The sequence below is a fragment of the Oncorhynchus mykiss genome, chromosome 1 (assembly GCF_013265735.2).
Source record: "Oncorhynchus mykiss isolate Arlee chromosome 1, USDA_OmykA_1.1, whole genome shotgun sequence".
In the NCBI taxonomy this organism is placed as follows: domain Eukaryota; kingdom Metazoa; phylum Chordata; class Actinopteri; order Salmoniformes; family Salmonidae; genus Oncorhynchus; species Oncorhynchus mykiss.
In genome coordinates, this window is record NC_048565.1 from 63,679,962 (window position 1) to 63,705,823 (window position 25,862).

General features: G+C 43.7%; 1 protein-coding gene across 2 annotated transcripts in view; it reads right to left on the reverse strand.

The window, feature by feature from the left end:
* Window positions 1–14,645: 14,645 nt before the first annotated feature.
* Window positions 14,646–25,862, reverse strand: part of LOC110526836 (adhesion G protein-coupled receptor A3) — a 286,109-nt gene continuing 274,892 nt past the window's right edge. Inside the window, exons 18-20 of one of the 2 annotated variants that reach the window (XM_036982667.1) lie at window positions 21,118–21,159; window positions 20,806–20,901; window positions 14,646–18,768 (exon numbers count right to left, since the gene is read on the reverse strand). In XM_036982667.1, coding sequence (XP_036838562.1) covers window positions 17,322–18,768; window positions 20,806–20,901; window positions 21,118–21,159 — 1,585 coding nt within the window. In that variant the 3' untranslated portion in view covers window positions 14,646–17,321. The remainder of the gene's footprint in view (window positions 18,769–20,805; window positions 20,902–21,117; window positions 21,160–25,862) is intronic. The other variant, XM_036982670.1, reaches the window with a different exon arrangement.

Sequence of the window (25,862 nt, forward strand, 5' to 3'; positions counted from 1 at the left end):
TCAGTACCATGGACAGCCACATCATATTTAGCTCGCGTTGATTGGACTGATTTGTTTTTGGAATCTTAGTTGTCACTGGACTAAGCATAGGTGATTTGATAATGTTGAAGTTGAAATGGTCCTGGAATAGTGGTGCTAGCTCGTGTTTTTATTTGCGACTTGCGGTAACACCGGGGTTCTAAATCAATTGTTGTTTAGTAGTCCGAAAATGTCGTAAACATGAACTTGCTGGACCATGTTGAAGGTCATGTAACTGTTTGCTACATACAATTTGCTTTGTGGACTTCACCGGACAGATGTGGCTTTCGGGTTCTCGGGTTTTGTGATGAAACAAATGTGTGGTTGAATTTATTCTGCCACTGTGTTGTCTTATTGTCTCGGCCTTTAGGCCTATAGATCACAGTGTAAAACTATATGAACTAACAGGGTATAGAGCAAACAACTCAATTATCACAACACAGATTCTAATGTGGTTTTTTTCTGTCTTGGCTTCCCCAGTGATTTTACCCACGCACCAACGCTACTGTTTGCTCCACGGTGCCTCTGCATCAAAGCAATTCGTGACATGAGTCATGGGGACGTTTGCTGCAAAGCCTGTCCTACACATATTTTTGCACTCCTCGTGACATGAATTGCAAGTGTCACTCAAGTATTACCAAGGGCAAAATCACACCTGAACTGGTGACTTATGCACTCATATTCTGAACATCTGATTGAGGATCTCTCTTTCTCCCACTCTCTCCATCACTAACAGTTTTCTGTGCCAATGCACCACACAGCCTAAAGCAAAGCATAACTGCATACCAAATTACTGACTTTGGGCACTTCAACATCATGGTTTGCGTTTTCAACACCAGAATCAAATAGACAAGGGCTATGTCAATCTCGACAAACAGAAAACACATCCCCCCTACTCAGTATGGAAGGCCTGGCTTGACAGTCTCCGAATGTCATTAAACATTTTGGTGTTTTGTAACAAATGTCACTTTACGTTCATTAAGTGGCAAGTGCAGTTTGGATGCTGGAATTATATTAGAGCAGAGTGGACGAACGTGTGCAGGTAGCACACAGGTGCATGTGGCATACAGGAGACTTTTGAAGTAGCCTAATGAGATTAAAACATTGTGACTGGTCGTGTTTATGCCGCACATAAGGTAATACATTTCGCAATGATGCACCTGCCTCTTTGCCGCCTATCAGCTATTCCTCTTTGTTCTTGTGGATTTAGATAGGAACATTTTGGTTCAGCTTTTAATGATTTCATGTGTGGTACATAGCCGCGGGACAAACAATCCACCTACCACTATTGCAACTATGAATGGTGGCTAGAGGGCAGGATAGACAGACTGGTGGACTATATTGACTAGTGGTATGGTAAGCGCACGGAAAAGTGTGAAAGGTGGAGACGCATGCAAGCCGATTAGGAAATTTGACCAGGATGGAAGAAATGATTTAGTAAAACCTGAAAAACTGTGAATGTAAACCAGGGAGAAAACACACTACCCTCCCCTGTGCCCAACTAAACACACACAAACCTTCCCAAAGAAGAAAAAAAACAGTACACAACCCTCCCCTATTTTGGACCCCCCCAGTAATTGTCTAATTGTCCTTTAGAACACTGCCTTTTAAAAATATGGGTCATTGCTCTGAGGAAGTTTTGAGCCTGGTTGTGTGGGTTCGTTAATCTTATTCTAGTCTCACGGTGCCACTACCCAGCTCGGGGTGAAGCTCTCTCATATATCAGCCACCAGCTGATAAGATAAAGCGTGCCATGATTCGTCCCCCATATCTAACCAGTGGTGCATTGTTGCCCAATCCATTGAGGTGGTCACCGATCTGCCTGGCATACATTGTAGATGTACAATGCCATTTGCAGAACATGATTGCCAACATCATTACAAAGTCCATTTGAGCAAAATCCCATGCCTGTTCTAGCGGGTTGAAGTCGAGCCTGTTTGGGTGCCTGCCGAGATGGAGGTGGCAGGGCGGGTGGCAGGGAATGAGATTGCTATTATGTTGGCAGCGCCCTGCGGCTGCTCAGCAGTGATGTAGAGGTCTACCCTGGCTGGACAAGGGTAAAGACTATTAGATTCGAAGGGTTTCTTTCCAAAACGCTATATATCCATTTTCAGAAATGTTGGTAAATTAGCTTTTATTGTTTAAAGAATTTATGAAATAGATGGGTTTTTTTTTTAAATGGGATGAGATTGTTCAATTATAGTGTATTTGTGTAATGTATTTGTTTGAAATCTATCACTTGATGGTTTCATTTCAGAGAGACAAATCAAAGTTTTGTTGCAAAACGTTATATATCCGCCTCACTCTCAGAGAAATAAGCAGTGCTGCTAGGTTTTACAAAGACAAATGTGACAAATAACTAAAAAAAATTTATAAGGAATTGTACATGACATGTATTTCTTTCTTTTTTTATCAATAAAGTAATATGAGATCTGTATGTCAAATATTTACATTTGACATTTTAGTCATTTAACAGAAACACTTATTCAGAGTGCATTCGTTTTAGGATTAGAATTGCTAGGTGAGACAAGCACATATCACAGTCTGGATACGAGCATTCCATTCCAGCTAGACAATTGATATAGCTTTTTGTAACAAAACACTTTTTAATACACATCGAGAATCTATGAATTAACAATCTGAAAATTTTACACACACATGAAGGTCCCCAGAAGCAATGATTTCAGATGAAAAAACACAAATGTGAAAAATGTGTATATACGGCGTTTTGAAACAAAACTATTAATTTGCTGACTGTTCAGCACTCTGTGGTGTTGAGATATTGGGGCAACACTTTTTACGAGGTTAGCCAGATAATTAATGGGGAACACACACATCCGCACAATGGCTATAGCATTATACTATCTGGGTAATTCATATTTTAGCATAGCTGGCACCCCCATAGCAGAAAAACGCAGTCTCATATTCACAAGATATTTCCTCAGGGAATATGGGGTCGTCACAAGTTACCACAGCCACAAAACCATAATTATGGCTAAACGCCTATTTCTACAATTTATTTTCTTAAAATCTGATTTTAGACCTAACCCTAACCACCCTGCTAACCTTATGTCTAACCCTAACCTTAAATAAATAAATAAATAAATGTTTTTGTTTGAATTAATTCTTATAATATAGCCATATTTTGACTTTGTTGATGTCGTAACTAATGACAACCGGATTACGGCTGCTCAGCTGCTCTGCTTCCCTTTGGGAGATTCATCCACAGTATACAAATGAGCCCTTATTTGGCAGGCGTGCGCTCCACAATGGCAGCTGCTGTCATCTGATAACACTGAGGCAGACTAAGGTGACCCACCTGATATCATAACCAGTCATACAATGAGTCTACCAAACATTAGGAACACCTTTCTAATATAGAGTTGCATCCTCAATTCACTGGGGCATGGACAACACAAGGTGTCAAACGCATTCCACAGGGATTCTGGCCTATGTTGACTCCTATTGCCTCCCACAGTTGTGTCATGTTGGCTGGATGTTTGGGTGGTGGACCATTCGTGGTACACACGGGAAACTGTTGGAGTGTGGAAAACCCCAGCAGCATTGCAGTTCTTGACACACTTCAACCAGTGCACCTGGCACCTACTACCGTAACCCGTTCAACAAAGGCACTTACAAATATTTTGTCTTGCCCACTCACCCTCTGGATGGCACACATACACAATACATGTCTCAAATGTCTAAAGGCTTAAACATACTTCTTTAACCTGTCTCCTCCCCTTCATCTACACTGATTGAAGTGGATTTAACAAGTGACATCATTAAGGGATCTTAGCTTTCAACTGGTCAGTCTATGTCATGGAAATAACAGGTGTTCTTAATATTTTTTTATACTCAGTGTGTATGGGTGATTCTACAGAAGTGGTGGAATTTCTTTTACATTTATATCCTATTTTTACCAAACTTTCAGCACCCATCTCTTACAACATACAGTATGTTACATAGACACACCTAGACATATCTACGTCTCACACATATTTTAAATATTGCCCTGAATTGTGAAACTGACTTTCTGTTCCCCTTTTTTTTTTTTTTTTTTTTTACAGTACAATACAACACAGTACAGAACATTATAGACTTCTATGTTTTGGCCAAATAGATGTAAATGTTTAGGCTCTTGGAGGGTTGGAGCCCCCTTTTTATTTATTTTACCTTTATTTAACTAGGCTGTACGCTACGGTCACAAGACGCAGGCCTCCTAATTGTCCCTAGAATTTCTAAGCAAACAGCTGGAGGCAGGGCTTTCTCCTATAGAGCTCCATTTTTATGGAACGGTCTGCCTACCCATGTCAGAGACGCAAACTCGGTCTCAACCTTTAAGTCTTTACTGAAGACTCATCTCTTCAGTGGGTCATATGATTGAGTGTAGTCTGGCCCAGGAGTGTGAAGGTGAACGGAAAGGCTCTGGAGCAACGAACCGCCCTTGCTGTCTCTGCCTGGCCGGTTCCCCTCTTTCCACTGGGATTCTCTGCCTCTAACCCTATTACAGGGGCTGAGTCACTTACTTACTGGGGCTCTCTCATACCGTCCCTGGGAGGGGTGCGTCACCTGAGTGGGTTGAGTCACTGATGTGATCATCCCGGGTTGTGCCGTGGTGGAGATCTTTGTGGGCTATACTGATCCTTGTCTCAGGATGGTAAGTTGGTGGTTGAAGATATCCCTCTAGTGGTGTGGGGGCTGTGCTTTGGCAAAGTGGGTGGGGTTATCCTTCCTGTTTGGCCCTGTCCGGGGGTGTCCTCGGATGGGGCCACAGTGTCTCCTGACCCCTCCTGTCTCAGCCTCCAGTATTTATGCTGCAGTAGTTTATGTGTCAGGGGGCTAGGGTCAGTTTGTTATATCTGGAGTACTTCTCCTGTCCTATTCGGTGTCCTGTGTGAATTTAAGTGTGCCCTCTCTAATTGTCTCTTTCTCTTGGAAGACCTGAGCCCTAGGACCATGCCTCAGGATTACCTGACATGATTACGCCTTGCTGTCCCCAGTCCACCTGGCCGTGCTGCTGCTCCAGTTTCAACTGTTCTGCCTTATTATTATTGGACCATGCTGGTCATTTATGAACATTTGAACATCTTGGCCATGTTCTGTTATAATCTCCACCCGGCACAGCCAGAAGAGGACTTGGCCACCCCACATAGCCTGGTTCCTCTCTAGGTTTCTTCCTAGGTTTTGGCCTTTCTAGGGAGTTTTTCCTAGCCACCGTGCTTCTACACCTGCATTGCTTGCTGTTTGGGGTTTTAGGCTGGGTTTCTGTACAGCACTTTGAGATATCAGCTGATGTACGAAGGGCTATATAAATAAATTTGAAGTAAATTAAGTTGCTAGCTAGCATTAAACTTATCTTATAAAAAACAATCAATCTTCACGTAATCACTAGATAACCAAACATGGTTGATGGTATTACTAGGTTAACTAGCTTGTCCTGCGTTGCATATAGTTCATGCGGCGCCTGTTAATTTATCACCGCATCACAGCCTACTTCAACTTTGCCAAACAGGTGATGATTTAACAAAAGCGCATTCGCAAAAAAAAAGCACATTCGCTGCACAAATGTACCTAACCATAAATAACAATGCCTTTCTTGAAATCAATACACAGAAGTATATATTTTTAAACCTGCATATTTAGTTCAAATAAATGCATGTTAGCAGGCAATATTAACTAGGGAAATTGTGTCACTTCTCTTTCGTTCAGTGCAAGCAGAGTCAGGGTATATGCAACAGTTTGGGCCGCCTGGCTCGTTGCGAACTGTGTTTCTTCCTAACAAAGACCGTAATTAATTTGCCAGAATTATAACATAACATTGAAGGTTGTGCAATGTAACAGCAATATTTAGACTTAGGGTTGCCACCCGTTCAATAAAATACGGAATGGTTCCGTATTTCACTGAAAGATGAAATGTTTTGTTTTCAAAATGATAGTTCCCGGATTTGACCATATTAATGACCAAATGCTCGTATTTCTGTGTGTTTATTATAATTAAGTACATGATTTGATATTTGATAGAGCAGTCTGACAGAGCGGTGGTAGGCAGCAGCAGGCTCGTAAGCATTCATTCAAACAGCACTTAACTGCGTTTGCCAGCAGCTCTTTGCAGTGCTTGAAGCACAGCGCTGTTTATGACTCCAAGCCTATCAACTCCCGAGATTAGGCTGGCAATACTAAAGTGCCTATAAGAACATCCAATAGTCAAAGGTGTATGAAATACAAATGGTATAGAGAGAAATAGTCGACGCGTCATAATTCCTACAATAACTACAACCTAAAACTTCTTAACTGGGAATATTTAACCACCATATATGTTCTCATGTTCTGAGCAAGGACCTTAAGCGTTAGCTTTTTTGCATGGCACATAATGCACTTTTACTTTCTTCTCCAACATTGTTATTGCATTATTTAAACCAAATTGAATATGTTTCATTATTTATTTGAGACTAAATAGATTTCATTTATGTATTTTAATTTAAAATAAATTGTTCATTCTTCATTCAGTATTGGTGTAATTGTCATTATTACAAACATATTAAAATCGGGCGATTAAATCGGTACCGGCTTTCTTTGGTCCTCCAATAATCGATATTGTTATCGGCGTTGAAGAATCATAATCGTTTGACCTCTAATAGACACAGGGTAATACATGGGAATGCATGCATGTGGCCAGTCGGGTTGACCTGGGCCATCTGGACAGTACTGTTATACAACAGTGGCATGAGGTCGATCAAGCATGCAGACAGTCATCCGCCCTGAGGGGATTGTGACAACCAGCAGACAAGCAGTTCTGAGGTGTCAAAGTCCCCAGTGTGGACAAGCCAAAGATGATGCATACTGTAACTGAGCAGCCTGGCCGCTCCAACTAAAACTTACATTTGGGTCTGTCAAATTAGTATGACATTTGACGTTTGGTATAGTTACATAAGACACGTTACTCGAGGCAGAAGCAAAAAGGAGGAAGACTGGCCGAGTAGGTCGAGTGGGTATATAATGCAAGCGTCTAGCGGGTCGCTAGGTTGAGTGTTAAAATCACATCACTGACAACTTTTGTATTTTAGCACTAGTATGCAACTACATAAGTTAGCTAATCCTTCCCCTAACCTCTCGTGGACAGAGTACGTAAACAGGAATGGTACCGTCTGTCATGATACAACGTGATGAGTGAGATTGAGCGGTATTAGGAGAGATGGTAGAGAAAGCAAGACATTCCAACATATTGTATGAATTGGAATTCGTAACATATCAGACAAATTGGACATCCTATGCAAAATGGATGATAAACATCCACAAATGAAAACATATCCTACAAAACGTCACATGTCTAAGCAGCGGGACACAAATGTACATTTACTTCATTACTTCGACCCCCAAGTTCAGGTTGAACTGAGAGGGTTTGGATCCATCACCGCCTAGTGTAACACATCACCCCCTCCTTTGAGACGATTGTTATATAGGCCGTGGGAAAGGTAAGGCTTTGGAGTATTGAAACAGACATCTATTGAACTAGAAGAAGAGTTCAACATTGAAGGAAAGGCAGGCCATCAGGCCATCAGCTGAACAGTATTAAAACAGTTGAATGCTCGTGGCATCCAGACCAGAACTAACACCATTTCCTCTCCTTGAAAAATGTGCTGTGAGTTAGTACAAGTAATCTAGTCCACAAATTAAACATCTGGTTTATGTGAACAAGGATAACGTGAATGAACAGCCGTTCTGCTCTCTGTACAGCTAGCCCAGTGAACTGCTCTGTGTACAGCTAGCCCTGTGTACAGCTCTGTGTACAGCTAGCCCTGTGTACAGCTCTGTGTACAGCTAGCCCTGTGATGGGATCTTGCACTGCAGCCAAAGGCTTGAGGCACCACAAGGTTTTACACACTATACTGTGAAGTGAGAGCAGTGCTGTGGGCTCTGATAAATATCCAACTTGTAAAGTTTCTTCCAGAGCAGGGCAAGGAAAGAAAATGTGTGCCTGCATCTTCCATGCATGCAGACATACATGTTTGCATGGACCTAGACACACAGACAAATGCACAGCTAATGCCCAAAGCCCCACCTCCACACAAACATGAACGCAACGAGTATGCAGATTCTGTTGCAAAACGGCTCTTAAACAGAGGCAAACAGAAGAGGGAGGGACCTACATAAATTTGGACTACTGATTACACCCCAGGTTTGCAGATTCCAGGCCACCGCACAGACAAGGCTTTAGGAAGTTAACTGTTTTTAATTAAAGGAATGTATCAGGGGATTTCACACAAAGTCCCGTCTATGGCACCCGAACATGCACTAGAGAGCCATTCTGAACAGAAGTATTGGTGACTGGCAGTGATAGCACGCATTAGTGGTGATGGTATTATCCCTCTAGCAGCAGGCCCTTAACTGGAGCTGCAGGGGGGGGGGGGGGGGGCACTCAGTCTCCGAGGAGACCAGCCAAAGTAGAGGAGTCTACAATAGATCAACTAAGAATGAAGAGAAACATAGCAAACCAAGGTAAATCATGGAAAATTTGAATAGGGCACGTAAAATAGGTTAAATAGAAGATGTCTGCAAACTCAATATAAGTAATAAATACACACCAATTGGACTGGTCTCCATTTTGGGGAAAACAAGTGATGGTAACACGAGACATACACAGACACGAGCTTGTATTTCTCCAACTTTTACTCACCGTGATGAGATAGCTCTGGGTAACATCTTGGCTATTACATAATTAAAACTGTTGAAACTAATTAAACAAATGACATCTGCCAGACTTGATCGTTCTTGAGTAGAGCATCGCTCCTAGGAGTTTGCTGTTAAATGTGAAATTCAGGTCAAATCCTATCTTGCTTCTGGCTGACATAAGATGGTGAAGATCAATTAACGCAACCCCTCCATCTGTATATTCATCATATCAGACCGTAGTAGTAACTGTTACTACTGTAATAGCACTCTAAAAAAGCACTCTAAAAAGGACAAGAGACCTCCTGACAGTCTGCCACACCCTGATAACAACTCACCTGGACTACCGTGCCACGGTATGGCTTCCCACCATGCATCAGTACAATAAGACAGGCCTTAACCAGCTACAGCGTATCGTCAACAGTGCTGCTCTGCTCGTGTCATGACCGGGCATTCACGGAGGGAACACCTGCAAAAAGCTGGAATCTAACCGCCACTGACGGTCAGGATCCGTTACGACACTCGACTGAGTCGAGTGGCGACACGGCACAACCTGCCTGAATAGGTCAGACCTGTTCAGGTGGGAGTCTCCACCCATCATCTGGGGGGGAGCACCTGAGCAGCAGCCAAAGCTTGTGACCAATAGGACCCACACCTACTGGCACAACAATCAGCGGAGAAACATGGCTTTCCAAGACAGTCTGCAGTACTTTGGACCATTGCTCTGGAACAAGCTGGATTTATCCACACGACAACTAGCTAGCATGTCCGCCTTCAAAAGAGCTGTACACTAATCTAGATAGCTGCAGTGTGAGCGCGGCTTTGTGTGTATGCTACTGCGTATGATGTGTGCGCTTCTGTGTATGCTGTGATTTGAGACGTTCCCTGGAAAACGTTGGCAATTGTTACTGAGTGGACCATCCTGGCTAAGTAAATTAAATTGAGAAATCAACTGTTGATGGCTTATTCCCAATAACATGTGCCCTCTAATAAACAACACATACTGTATGAGCATGATAGCTTCTCTGTGACATTGAGTACTAATGATGTTTTGCTCTGTTTAGATAATGTGTTGATGTTAAAGATGTGTGTGTGCGTGCGTGTGTGTTTGTGTGCATTTTTCTCTAGAGAGTTCTTAAGTCTTTCATGTCATGCTAGAACGCAAATTGAACATGCAGGCAGAAAAGCTAGAGAACAAGGGTACATATTCATCAGGCCTTCCAGACAAGTCCCAGTCAAAACAATGTACAGCAATGAGACGCAACAACCAACAACATACTGCCTCAGACTGGGGATGAATTACTGTCGGACAAACATGTTGTTTTGTGGAATGCCCAAGACTGCCCCTTGGAGACTGAGGAGAGGGGTTAGAGGGAGGGAAGAGGAGTGAGCAGCGGCCCCTGGAGTTTGCTCCTGTCTCCAATTTTTCACTTTCATCTGAACACTTAATTACTTCAGCTGGCTAATCTTTCACTTAATAAAATCAATTGAATTAAGCTGTCAGGGTCGTAAGTGGGCAATGATTTAGAGAGCTGGAGCAGTGCCCTGGTGTTTCTGCCACGCTTGGCCAAGTCATATTTGCGTTCTATGCGTTCTAGTAGCTGCTGCATTTGCCACTGTGTATTATGACCAGTGTGTACAAATAATCAGTATTTTTTTAAAATTCATTAACAGTGCAAAATGTCAATAGAAATTGTTCTGATTTATATTACTATTGAATAAAGTTATATAAAAAACAAACATGATTTGTTTTATAGCTTTGGCTGGTCATATATACTATGGTATGCTGTCCTCCCGAGTCCCATCGCAAGTTATACCCAACCCTACTCTGGTGTCCAGCCTGTTAACCTTAAGTCAAACCTACTGCTGCTGATGAATTGGATAAGCGACCACAGATTCTGTAAAACATAAAAAGTGACCACAGATGCAGTATCCAATGACATCCTCCTCGAGAGCAGCCTCAGTACTGTACTGTGCACGTGTGTTATTGTGCATCTTAACCAGCAGAGAGCAGCACTTCACAGTGTTCACGCTAACTGATGCTTTACCCAATAGGCAGGATTTATCTGCAATGTGTTTGACTTTGGAACCATTCAACACCTATCTTTGCTTAGTTACATCACGTTGAATCATCATTGTCTGTGATTTCATCACGTTTGTACTGATAATATGAATCAGAGTATGTGTTTGTACTATGGTTGTTAGGAAGGAACAGACCAAAAGGATATTCGTTTCTTCGCCCATCCCCGTCTCCGTAAATGTACTTAAGTAAATAGTAAAAGAGTACTTCTGTATGAAACTCAATGAGACTGACTCTCACTCAAACTGGTTATAAAGGTTGTACATACTGTAGGTCATGTTGACAGTGTTAAGTATGTACAACCGTTATAACCAGTGAGAGTGAAGGAAAGAGAGATAAAGAGAGAGAGAGAGAGAGGATGGACACCTGTCCATGGCAATGCTGCCAGATTTTCTCAGCACTGCTAAAACACTAGAGTAGTAATCATTCCACCCCCCCCCCCCCCCCCCCACCACCCCACCACACGGTCACCAGCTCCCCAGCTGTCCCCTCAGTGAGGTGGCCCTGGCTGGTCCTGCTGTCACAGACAGCAGCCTCTTAGGCTCTATAATCCACTTGATATTAGTATTGTGTATTAAAACCCACTGCATGATTCCTTTCTCCATTCCAGTTGTACCATGTGTTGCATCACCACACAGCTATAAATAACATGGGTAGAGATGAGGGGGGGGAGGGGGGGGGGCTGAGGCTCAGACAGTGCAGCAGAGACTGAGACTGGCAGACGATTGGCTCAGCGGTAACTCTGCTCACATGAATACAGGCTTTGGGTTAGAGTATTGTGCATGCATTTGCATAGGGTTACATAGCAGTATTTTCATGTGCATATAAGCTTTGGATTACATAACATTTATATATCAGTATTCACAGAGGATTTTATATACCAACTGTCTGTCTAAGGCAACACAACAGCACAGTAGGAGGCACCAAGTGCTCTGTCAGGGCTACAACGATGAGAGAACGTTTGAACTTGTTACTTATTGAGACACCAAACTCCGCTTCGACAAAAGTCACATTGTTACGCCACAGAATAACACAGACACGGTAACGAAGTCAAATCTGGCACAACAGCGAAGGGTGAGCCAGCAATGTAAAATAGGTTGGGTAGAATTCCCGAATTTGGTTCGTTCCTTGTGTTGACTGAGGGAGCATCTCTCTCTACTAAGGTCTTCTCAGGGGAAGCAGGGAGAGAGACTAGCTGGGAGGCGACAGCTGCGAAAGAAGAAATACTGGGGGTGAATGTAGAACAATGACAAGAAAATAAACCAACACATTCCTCCTTTGTTTTCATGGTCTGTGTGTTGCATTAACACACAACACAGTCTCCAATCCTCCAACCTCCCGCAGGCAGAGAGCTACTGTACTGTACAGCTCAGTGGAGAAAATAAACAACCCATTCCTCTCAAATCTGTAGGAAGCACGAAAGCATGAAATAGCATGACACAGAAATGTGCCTGCTGCTTATTACTATCATCATCATCATTAGCAGAGCAGCAAGAGCAGTGCAAACACAGTCAGACCCCAGCATTAATGATCATTCATATGCACACACATGCAGATACTGTTGAGAGATGCTACACACACAAAGGCAGCAGTCACACATGCTGGGCTTCACTGTTGCTCCGTCGAGCTGACGTGAGCAAAGTCATTCTCTCTCTCGTCAACAGAATGAAGTCTTTCCATCACTATTCTCTCTCATCCTACTTCAAAATACTTTGACATTTCCCACCTCTCTCAACATATTGCCTGCCTCCCTCCCTTTGAGGTCTGTGTATGTTATTTGAGTCAAGGATGACATAAGCATGGTGATCACAGTGTACTGTCAAGAGTCTTTCAGAAACATGTCTGTAGTATCATGACATATACCTACAAAGAGACTCAAAAATGATGCTTTGAGTGGACGTGATGCCAAATCACTGTGGATGGATATCTGAGAAGTAATGCTGCAGTTACTGGTTTGGGTAGGTTACTTTCTAAATGTAATCTGTTACAGTTACCTGTCCAATATGTTTATCCGTAATGCAATTTTTGGATTACTTTCCTTTAGTTTTGGATTACTTTCCCCTTAAGAGGCATTAGAAGAAGACAAAAAGGATCCATCCAACGCATTTGGTGTGTCATTATAGTGGTCTCTGACTTGTGGTCAGACGCTCTCAGATGGAACAAACATAATGAATGCCTTTCATCAATGCTGAATTGAATGTCATTGAGAAAACAGAAAGGTGTCAGAGTATTTTTTTCCCGCAAACGTAATCCAAAAATAAAGAAAAAAAAGTAATCCAAAAAATTAATGATCTAGTTTTTCTAATTAATCTGTAATCTGATTACAATGTCTTTGCTGGTAACATAAACCGATCAGTTTTTTTTTGTAATCAGATTACATGTAACTGATGACATTTAATCCGTTACTCCCCAACCCTGGCAGTTACAGTGAGATATGAAGATACAGTACATAAAGCTGACTATTGTCGGTGAGCACTTGTCAGCATTCATCGGGAGCCAATGCCAAACCAGGAAAATACAACATAGCTAAATTGTATCATAAACGTTACATTTGTCTTGATTAATACAGATTTTAAAAAATTCATTAAACAGAAGGAAATGTCTCGGAGTGGAGGGGCACCACTGCTCCTGACCTTCAGGTTTTCCTGTGGGTGGAAATGCATCCTCTATCCTCTCTGCCTGTTGTTCTCCATCTTAGACTGAGGGAATAGGGTACTGCAATCTGAGGTTCCACCAAAAGAAGATCCAGGATTAAATTAATTGGCTCAGAAACACCACATCTAATGAATCCCTCCCCCTCGTGCCCTGCATTCTTTATCACCATAGTCATCAACACTTGGACTCATCTGTCAGTGAACCGCTTACCACCCTGTCATCAACACATATACACACACACACACACACACACACACACACACACACACACGAGCCAACGCACCACCGTCACCAACATCGCACAACAAATATTTACAGTACTCTATGTCCTCCCTTGGGTAAATCAGATCACCTCTCTAGATAAGACACCATATACACCAGTGACTGACCTTAAAAGCATTCCACAAGGTCAAACAGAGATCTCTGACAAAGTCTGTCTCCAGGGCTCAATTTAAAGGCAGGGCCTGGGTTTTTATTTGCTCAAAGTTAAAGGAATAATCTGATGGCTGGGAGGGGGCTGAGTGTCGTGTGGCCAGCTGCATATTAAATGTGCTCGTTTCATGGCCTGTCAGCCCTGGCCTGATTTGTGATGCACAAAAGACACAGTCTCATTTACTCACACTCCCTCACATACTGTACACATACACACACTCATGCTAACACACTAACGCACACACTCAGTCACGAACAAGTGCACGCGATCAGGCGCGCAATGCACACACAAATGCACACCCACGCTGGCATGCATGTGAGCACACATGCAAGCGCGCACAACACACACACACTGCCAGTCAAGCCTGCTTTCCTTTTGAATTCCTCCCCTGTGGCGAGTCCTTAAGACATCTCCATCTCCACCACTGCTGTCAGGAGATATGAATACTGCAAAATGAACTAAGAGGAACAAAACAGGCACACACAGACACACACACACACACACACACACACACGCACACACACACACACACACACACACGAATACATGTATTGGTATCTGTGCTGTTGATTGTAGAGAAACGTGAAGACTGGCTTTGGGTTTTGTTACAGTACCACAAGTGTATACTGGCAGAGATCTGACAAGCTATCCAGCTGGCTGAATTGGCAGTACTACTGCTGAATGATGAGACAGGTGGCAGATAGAGAGGCCTATGGTAACAAACACTGAAGTTCACACACTTGGAAAGCTCTTTTTGCTTTTAAGACATGTCGATGTCCAAGAGGTATAGGAATTAGACCAAAGCAATGTAGTCTCTCATAGACATGTTTAATGCAGGGATGATTTAAGAATACCAAGGATGTTAGGTTTATTTAGTGAAACTGTTACACAGCATCGATATTCGTCTGACATAGTCTTGAAGTCTCATGGCGGCTCATTTTGCTACCGGTCAGTGTTTGTCTTCCAAAATCAGAAATATTCATTTTACGTATGTACATCTAAAAATGCTCTCTTTTCAGAAATTCTAACATTTCTTTCTAAAATCAAGTCCCTTGTTGATTTCAGATCACAATTGAATCACAGTTGACGTGTGTGACATGAAGTCCCGGTATCCCATAGCGGTTAGTGCATCTATGTGTCAAATGTAACAAAATATATGGCCAGTCCTCATACCCTTTATGAAAGATCAGAACAAAAATACAAGCAAACGGAAAAATGCACCAAGAACAAATTACATTTCTAAACTCAGATACTGAGCATTAACATTAAGAGGTCTTTCCCATACATTTTCAATACATATATATTTATTTACTCTTTTTAACATTTTAAATCTTGTATAAAAAAAAGAACTCATCAGAACCAATTCTATGGACATAGACAAGAGTGCACAAGATGGATGGACGGTGTGGCGCGCCAAGGTGGTTTTGGCCAGGCAGGAGTTGCTGTATTCTTGTAGGTAGGGAATTGTTTCTCTATTAACCTTGTCAGTTCTCTCTCACTCTGGAATGACTGGTTTCCATACCGAACATAACTACGGTGGCCCTGAGGGAGCCAAATGAGATTTTCTTAAATTACTTTGCCACTTAAAAGGCGCTGCGTGGTCAATCTGACGGCTGCATTGGCCGCGCAGCATTTACGGTGATATGGCCTCTGCGGAAGTCAGGGGCATTCTTACTTCTTGCGCTTCGCAAAGCAGAGCTGTTGTGAAGGAAGTTGATTTGTGTTTAGGCAGGACTTTAAGCCCTCGCCTACCGTTAACCAACCATGTCAATGCGGAGCTATACGGAGCACACGGCGATGTGGTACGGAGCTCAATTTGGCCTCGGCGTGCCTCCAGAGGCTCCGCAATTGCGTCACACCATCCCTACAGCGCCTCCCACCACATTTTTTGAATCAAGCATAAATTGGCTCTTAGGGCCGCCATACATAATACCACCTGTATAAGGTTAAATGTTCAACACTGAATCCTCTGCCCTGTCCTCTGTCCCTTAACAGAACATGGTTTCAGGAGCATCCATAATAATGGCATAATGATACTAAAAATCGTGTAAAAATATAATTGTTTGTTTCACGGCATGTTATAAGCGAACACAGCTTGATCTGCTCCATAGACAAAAGTGATGGCGTTTTTCAAGAAATGTGCATTGATATACAAAGCAAAAACACAGCACAAAGCTACATACAAGGCTCGCATGCTCTGTTTCCTATAAAGAAATGAAATATTGTGTTTAAGCATTGATTTCGGACGTGACCCATTGAATGAACCTCCAACCATTTTGTGATGCCTTGCCAGAGATGGAAAATGTTGGCTTGGTTTTACTGTATATCAAATGGGGCAAGAGGAAAGGGTTGAGCCTGGAACGGCTGCTGCTTGGTCATGGCATGTGATGTCACTATCGCACCAACACCGCAAATATACACAATGACAATGTGACTGTTGTTGTACACTTCGCTCTAAAAAAAAAAAAAACACAACAGTAAGACATCATACAGACAAGAACATTCAATATCAACCTGTAACAGAATACTCAATGTGGTTTCGGTTTTTCCAATGTGTATTTTTTGTTTTTTTTACATTTTCACAACGTATCGGCATCCACGGAACTCTGACGAGAGTAGACATCTTTGTATATTACTAAGATAATCTCTAACTGATATTCACAGTATATTATAGTAAGTATGCTTTTTGTTAAAAATGGCAAAAATACCAATGACTCTAAATTGCTGGTGTGTTTGCCTAAAACACTGATACTGAGCTTCTTGAAGTACTGCAGGTACACAAGTCAGAGAGTAGTCGGAGGATTTTAGGGACTCACAAAATAGAACGCAATCTCATTTGCTTTGAGCAAGAATAAACACGGGTGTTCTGTTCACACACACATCCACACACACATCCATAATCTCCATCCTCGATAGATCTGTAATAATAATAATAATAATAATAATAACATATAGTATAGTGGTAAAAATACCTTTGACAAAAGGTACTGTAACTCGCACATGGAACTCACATTCCTCTATGAAGGAGAAAAATCAGTTCTGTATGGCTGGTCATCGGGATCTTTATATGACAATGTCAGATAATCTGTCAAGTGAATTTGTATTTTTTACCTTTATTTAACTAGGCAAGTCAGTTAAGAACAAATTCTTATTTTCAATGACGGCCTAGTGGGTTAACTGCCTGTTCAGGGGCAGAATGACAGATTTGTACCTTGTCAGCTCGGGGGTTTGAACTTGCAACGCTCCAGTTACTAGTCCAACGCTCTAACCACTAGGCTACCCTGCCACCCCAAATGGGACAAGGAACACGTGAAAACAAACAAAGAATAAAAAGTAAAAGTCGTGATGTTAAGAGTTGTGAAATCATTTTTATAGTTCCTAGAAAGGAAAGGAGGGGTGAGTTGAGGATTGGAGGGAAGGAGGCTGGGGCGGGAATGGATGCCTATATCTCCCCCCCCCATCTTTAGACTACACAGTAGTTTCATTTTTCCAGGGTCCAGTGCGTATATTCCCTGTGCTGTCTGATCCGTACAGGAAACCCTCGTGCAGGCCACCTTTAAGGATGCCATTCTGATTGGGGGGCGGGTTCTGGGGGTAGGATTGTCTGCGCGGGTGCATCTCCAGGTGGTGATGAGGCATAATCACGTCCTCCTCATTGGCTATTTTGCCACAGCCGCACAGAAAGGTGCCCGTGTCGCCTGCCTCCACCTGGCACAGAGTGGGGAACAGGTCCGCCTTGGCACAGCAAGGCACGTGCCGATGGCAGGGGGCGTGGCATGCCAGCGCCGCCTCGTGAGCCGTTGCCGCTTGGCAAGTGTGGTGGCCCACTTCGTTAGGGGCAGCAGCCAGGTGGCAGATGTGTCCGTGACGCTCGTGCGTACTGTGAGGGCTGTCTGTGTGGGAGCTGTGGATAGAGCCTCCGTCTACACTAGTAGGGATGTGATAGGCGTACTCCCTCTCTCCCACCCCTCCTCCCCCTCCTGTGCCAGCCTGCCGGTGACGGCTGAAGTGGCGAGGCTTAGTCCTAGTGCTGCCCTTCAGGCATCGATGCAGATGGATGTCTGGCCGGTAGCCCTCGGGGTCAGCGTGTAGCAGCACGTGTGTGGGAGGCTCCTCCTCCATCAGCTGCTGGCTGTGCAGGGCGGCGCAGCACGGCACCACGGCGGGCAGGCACGTCACATGGTTCTGCGACGACGCCAGGCTGCCATGCTTACAGTGACCCAAGGTGCCACTGTGGGTGTGTCCTCCTAACAGGGCCTTACCTGGGCACGGCGAATCCAGGTGGCAGTGCCCATGCCCGTGCCCATGCCCTAAGGCATCCCCATTGACATTAACCTTTGGACGAGTGTGGCCGTGACCATGGCCGTGGCAACCGTGGTTGGCGCGTCTCCCGGGGCAGCAGGCGCACCAGCAGTGCCACACATCGTCCCGCTTGGCACAGTGGTGGATGAGCACGAAGAGGCCCAGCGTGACGGAGAAGGCACCATACAGGCAGCTGAAGATCATGTCCAGGAAGTGGCCCTGTGAAACAGCCAGCGCCCCGAAGGCCCACGTGGCCACGAACAAGAAGAGGGTGAAGGCCGCCGTCCTCAGCTGGGCCTTGAACGAATGCTCGTTGGCCAGCATAGAGGGGTTGATGGCAGTGGACGAGTGGCAGCCCGCATGGCAATGCCCTCCATTGGGAGGTGGTGGCAGGGCTCCGGGCTCCCCTTCCCCTTGATGACAATGCCTACCCACGTCGGTGATGGATGCCAGCCTCTGCTGCTCCTCACTCAGGGCTTTCAGCTCGTACTTTCTCTCGGGGTGGCGCCTCAGCTGAATGAAGGTACACAGGAAGTAGACGCAGGTGACCAGGACGATGAACGCCACGGGGCCGTAGAAGGCTCCAAGGCTGGGCTCCCACGCCATCCAGCAGCTGCAACACACACACACACACACACACGCACGCACGCGCACACACGCACGCACACACACACACAGTAGGCTACATTAGTATTACAGTATGAGTGTGTTTCCTTAATAAACACACACAGAGAAGAGACATAGGTCTCTTGGGTGATAAGAACATTAAGGGGGGTGGGGGGTGAGCAACATACACTGAAGTGTGACTCATATCATCAGATCTATCAGTATCTCATCTATTTTGGAGTGTCAATGAGGTAAATGGTTGTTGCAGGATATCAGTGCATGGAGTCTAGACACTGAGCCGTTGAGAAGGTGTGTACACTGGCTTGCGAAAGTATTCACCCCCCTTGGCATTTTTCCTATTTTGTTGCCTTACAACCTGGAAATAAAATGGATTTTGGGGGGGGTTGTATAATTTGATTTACACAATATGCCTACCATTTTGCAGATGCAATTTTTCTTTCTTTCTGTGAAACAAACAAGAAATAAGACAAAAAAACTGAAAACTTGAGCATGCATAACTATTCACCCCCGCAGCAAACTCATTACTTTGTAGAGCCACCTTTTGCAGCAATTACAGCTGCAAGTCTCTTAGGGTATGTAAGCTTGGCACATCTAGCCACTGGGAGTTTTGCCCATTCTTCAAGGCAAAACTGGTCCAGCTCCTTCAAGTCGGATGGGTTCCGCTGGTGTACAGCAATCTTTAAGTCATACCACAGATTCTCAATTGGATTTAGGTCTGGGCTTTGACTACGCCATTCCAAGACATTTAAATGTTTCCCCTTAAACCACTTTAGTGTTTCTTTAGCAGTATGCTTAGGGTCATTGTCCTGCTGGAAGGTGAACCTTCGTCCCAGTCTCAAATCTCTGGAAGACTGAAACAGGTTTCCCTCAAGATTTTCCCTGTATTTAGCGCCATCCATTATTTCTTCAATTCTGACCAGTTTCCCAGTCCCTGCCGATGGAAAAACATCCCCACACTATGATGCTGCCACCATCATGCTTCACTGTGATGGTGTTGGTGTTCTCGGGGTAATGAGAGGTGTTGGGTTTGTGCCAGACATAGCGTTTTCCTTGAAGGCCAAAAAGCTACATTTTAGTCTCATCTGACCAGAGTACCTTCTTCCATATGTTTGGGGAGTCTCCCACATGCCTTTTGGCGAACACCAAATGTGTTTGCTTATTTTTTTCTTTAAGCAATGGCTTTTTTCTGGCCACTCTTCCATAAAGCCCAGCTCTGTGGAGTGTACGGCTTAAAGTGTTCCTATGGACAGATATTCCAATCTCTGTTGTGGAGCTTTGCAGCTCCTTCAGGGTTATCTTTGGTCTCTTTGTTGCCTCTCTGATTAATGCCCTCCTTGTCTGGTCTGTGAGTTTTGCTGGTCGGCCCTCTCTTGGCAGGTTTATTGTGGTGCCATATTCTTTCCATTTTTTAATAATGGATTTAATGGTGCTTTGTGGGATGTTCAAAGTTTCAGATATTTTTTTATAACCCAAAACTGATCTGTACTTCTACACAACTTTGTCCCTGAACTGTTTGGAGAGTTCCTTGGTCTTCATGGTGCCGCTTGCTTGGTGGTCCCCCTTGCTTTGTGGTGTTGCAGACTCTGGGGCCTTTCAGAACAGGTGTATATATACTGAGATCATGTGACAGATCATGTGACACTTAGATTGCACACAGGTGGACTTTATTTGACTAATTATGTGACTTCTGAAGGTAATTGGTTGCACCAGATCTTCTTTAGGGGCTTCATAGGAAAGGGGGTGAATACATGTGCACGCACGACTTTAACATTTTATTTTTTGTATTATTTTTATTTTTAATTTCACTGAACCAATTTTGACTATGTCCATTACCTAAAAATCTATTTTAATTACAGGTTGTATTGCAACAAAATAGGAAAAACGCTAAGGGGGATGAATACTTTTGCAAGGCACTGTGTGTGTGTGTGTGTGTGTGTGTGTGTGTGTGTGTGTGTGTGTGTGTGTGTGCAGAAAACAGTTTCAAACTGTGACCTTGAGAATAGGAGACTGCTGGGTGACTTACTAGGGTGCCGTCTCCCCACTGCCATAGTTCTCAATATTGATGGCTGCTGTGATTCCACAGATGATGAAGGGCACTCCGCCACTGACTAAATAAAACCTGAAGGGAGAGAGAAAGAGAGTGACATAAAAATAAACGTTGCAACACCAATATCCTTTATTTTCTGGGTTGTAATTTTAGTAATCAATAGTATTAGTGAGAGGGAGATAAGAGAGGGAGATAGGCGAGGGAGAGGGAGAGGGAGAGGGAGAGGGAGATGAGAGAGAGAGAGAGAGAGAGAGAGAGAGAGAGAGAGAAAAGAAGAAAGAGTGAGACCTGAGGATGTGCTTCTCTCTCTGTGCCGGCCTGGGTTGTAGACTGGAGATGGAGAGAAAGAGAAAAGGAGAGGGAGAGAAAATGAGAGACAGCTTATTAAGAGAAAGGTAAAATTGACTTCCTCCTCTCCTCTTTCCTCTTCTGAGCAGCATAAAAAACGTCTAACTTGTCTTCAACATGAAAACAGTTCTGAGCCACAGTATACCTCATGACCAGTAGGCATACAGGCGTATTTGTGCTGGAGCATGTTCACACAGATTGGTACATCCACTTTTTCTCAAATAGGAGATGTCTCTATTATAGAGTTCTCATTCTTAGCCCGAACCCGACGGGGCCCGGTCTTCTACCGGGCCGGGCCTCAAATTCAATTAATTGACTCTGGCCAGGCGGGTTTTGGGCATGCCGTGCCGCGCTAAGAAAGTAAAAACTATGCGTGTCCGAGTACCTTTTAGCCTACTACATCTATCTCTCAGCCGCAGCAGCTGCAGACACCAACGCCGCCAGCATTCCAATATCGGCTGGGCCAGAGACATTTATGTCCGTGATTCAACCTATTTTTCCTGACGATTGAAACGTTTCAAATGACGATACAAGTAGGCTTGAGTGCCCTCGGGAGAATGACGATCCACAAGACCACGACAGGCAGTGCATCTCAGTATCAGGAGAAGCCCATGTTCCGTGTGGCATCTTAACGCAGATACATCCTAAACAACACACACCCTATGGCTGCCCGGCTAATGTGCCTTTCTGGACCTGGTAACTATCAAAGTGAAGTGAAATGTTTTCCTAATTAAACATGCATTCAAAAACACAGGGCTTTTAAGCGGTTATTCAAATGTACGTTTGGCAGAAAATGTATTTATTTATTTATTGTTGAATTATTCAAGGCTCCTTTGTTATTTCATTATTATTTTTTATTTTTTTAATGCTTGATTGTATTTAAAGGCATGAATGACTCGTATGCTTTGTAATGACATGAATGACTGATTTATTGGTGATGCTGAAGTGGGTTACACTAAGACAAAACAGGATGCGCTCTCACAGCTCGATGATGGATAGATTATATTAGGCTTAGATTATATTACAAGAGCAAAACAATACAGTTGATTTAGGCTACATCATTGCATGCTAAATGTTTGTGATCAGTGATAGATGAGCAAACGAATAAAGGAGCTACCACTTCCACTTGCCCAGACAGATTATTCAATTAACAAAATACACAGACAGAGACTCAGTGAAACAAAATCGGATTGATTGATTATCAGCCAAGCCACAGGCTTTAGGTCAGGAGTAGGACATGCTACTATGCGAGTGAAGAGCAAAATCCACTTGTTAATTTACATTACATGCTAGCAACATGTTCTGATCAGCTAATACAGTGCCTTCGGAAAGTATTCAGACCCCTTGAATTTTTCCACATTTTCTTAGGTTATTCTTAAATAGATGATTTTTTATTCCTCAATCTACTGTACACAAAATACCCCATACCCCAAACATTTTAAAATGTTTGTTAATTTATAAAAAAAATAATAATCTAAACTGAAGTATCACATTTACATGTATTCAGACCCTTTACTCAGTACTTTGTTGAAGCACCTTTGGCAGCGATTAAAATCTTCTTGGGTATGACACTACAAGCTCGGCACACAAGCTGGGCGTTTCTCCCATTCTTCCCTGCAGATACTCTCAAGCTTTGTCAGGTTGGATGGGGAGCATTGCTGCACAACTATGGTCTCTCCAGAGATGTTAGATTGGGTTCAAGTCTGGGCTCTGGCTTGGACACTCAAGGACATTCAGAGACTTGTCCCGAAGCCACTCCTGCGTGGTCTTGGCAGTGTGCTTAGGGTCGTTGTCCTGTTGGCAGGTAAACCTTCACCCCAGTCTGAGGTCTGAGTGCTCTGGACAGGTTTTCATCAATGATCTCTCTGTACTTTGCACCGTTCATCTTTCCCTCAATCCTGACAAGTCTCCAAGTCCCTGCAGTTGAAAAACATCCCCACAGCATGATGCTCCCACCACCATACTTCACCGTAGGGATGGTGCCAGGTTTCTTCCAGACATGACGCTTGGCATTCAGGCCAAAGAGTTCAATCTTGGTTTCATCAGACCAGAGAATCTTGTTTCTCATGGTCTGAGAGTCTTTAGGTGCCTTTTCGCAAACTTCAAGCGGGCTGTCATGTGCCTTTTCCTCTACCATAAAGGCCTGATTGGTGGAGATGGAGAGATGGTTGTCCTTCTGGAAGGTTCTCCCATCTCCACCTTCCTGACCAAGAACCAGCTCTAGGAAGAGTCTTGGTGGTTCCAAAAGTCTTCCATTTAAGAATTATGGAGGCCACTGTGTTCTTGGCTACGTTCAATGCTGTTTAATTTTTGTACCCTTCCCCAGATTTGAGCGTCGACACAATCCTGTCCCGTAGCGCTACAGACAATTCCTTCGACCTTATGGCTTGGTTTTTGCTGGGACCTTATATAGATAGCTGTGTGCTTTTTCAAATCATGTCCAATCAATTGAATTTACCACAGGTGGACTCCAATCGAGATGTAGAAACATCTCAAGGATGCTCAATGGAAACAGGATGCACATGAGCTCAATTTCGAGTCTCATAGCAAAGGGCCTGAATACTTATTTACATAAGGTATTTCATTTTTTTTTTTTTATACACTTGCAAATATTTCTAAAAACCTGTTTTTCGCTTTATCATTATTGGGTATGTTGTGTAGATAGCTGAAGATTTTTTTTTTATTTAATGCATTTTAGAATTTGGCTATAACGTAACAAAATGTGGAAAAAGTCAAGGGGTCTGAATACTTTGAGTGCACTGTATATGAGCAAACTATACTGAACAAAAATGTAAACGCAACATGAAACAATTGAAAAGATTTTACTGAGTTGCAGTTCATATTAAGAAATCTGTCAATTGAAATAAATTCATTAGGCCCTAATCTATGGAATTCACATGACTGGGAATACAGATATGCATCTGTTGGTTACAGATACCTTAAAAAAAAAGTTGGGGTGTGGATCAGAAAACCAGTCAGTATCTGGCGTGGCCACCATTTGCCTCATGCAGCGTGACACATCTGCTTCGCGCATAGTGTATCAGGCTGTTGATTGTGGCCTGTAGAATGTTGCTCCACTCCTCTTCAATGGCTGTGCGAAGTTGCTGGATATTGGCAGGAACTTTAACACGCTGTCGTATACGTCGATCCAGAGCATCCCAAACATGTTCAATGGGTGACATGTGTGGTGAGTATGCAGGCCATGGAAGAACTGGGACATTTTCAGCTTCCAGGAATTGTGTAGATCCTTGCGACATGGGGCCGTGCATTATCATGCTGAAACGTGATGTAACCACACACGACTATTGCTTTCAATTAGTATAATAAGACATTGGGAGTTTCATTATAAGCAAGAATTTCATACATGCCTTCAATTGCATTAGCCTACTTAATTTTTTAAAAAATTAGTCATTCAGTTGATCATAACTAAGGTATGTTTTCCTCTCTCTGAGGTGTTTCCTCGTCTCCTCACACCGCTGCCGCCCGCCTTTGCCACATTGTTCTCAACACCAGTTTAAATTAATATACAGTTATCTAGAAATGTGCCTTTTTTTGTAGGGGGGGGGGGGGGGGGGGGGGGGGGGGGGGGGGCTCGTTTAATTTCTGTGGTGTTGGACTGGGCCTGGGCTTCAGCTCACGAAGGCTTGGGTTGGACCAGACTCTGATTTTCAGGCCCGATGAGAACTGTACTGCTTGAGATATTTTCCTTTCACTGCTTCAGCTCGGGATAAAACACAATAGCAAGAACATGCAGTCCCCATCCTCTTCCCCTCTGTCTGTCTTGCTCTCTCTCTCCATCTCTGCCCTTTACCCCACCCCTTCTCTCCCCACCTCCCTCCATCTCCCCTTATACTGCACCCATCCCAAAATTCAATTACAATCAATGTGTGTGTGTGGGCAGGTGGAAGCGGGGGCATTACCGGGGCTGTCAGTGTCTGGGTGGAGTGATTCCCTCAGGACACTCTTCCAACAGAAAGTCATTTACACACATGTCAAGGAGATAAGCATAAAGACGAGAGGACTAGTGGATGTTAAAGCCTAGTGCTTTATGACCCCTATTCCCCCTCTCTATCTACAACCCAGCCAGGCTAACCATGCCGGTACACGAGAGGAAGATATTCCCAGGTAGGTCTCTCTCAAGCGAATGCTCTCACTCACTCTGTCCTTCTTACGCTCTCTCTCTCCTCTCTCTCTCGCTCGCTCTCATTTTGCAGTGCTCTCCTTTAATGTCGGAATCCTTAATTGGTAAAACTGCCACGTCCATTTGCGATATTAAAAGAACAAAGAAGTTACTATAAACAACAAACACCCCCCCAAAATGTTTTTACCACGTTGGGCAACGCTCCTCACCTCCGCTTTCTCAACAAAACAAAAACAATAATGTCCGTGTGGGCAGACAGTGGCGCTGTTTTCTCTACTGCGGACTCCATCTTTAAAACAAAATGGCAGACAGTGCAGAGGGCGGGCACTTTTGAGTTAAGTTTTGGGAAGCAGCAGCAATCATCAACTGACATAAATAGACAGCCAAAGCCCCTGGAGCGAGAAGTGCCTTCTCCCTCTCTCCTCTGACTACGTGCTGTCCTCTCTCTCTCTCTTCGTCTAGCCCTGGATATACTATGGGGAGTGGAGTACTCAGGCCTGTCCACATGTTGTGACATTTACTGCTGATGGAGTAAACTGGTGGA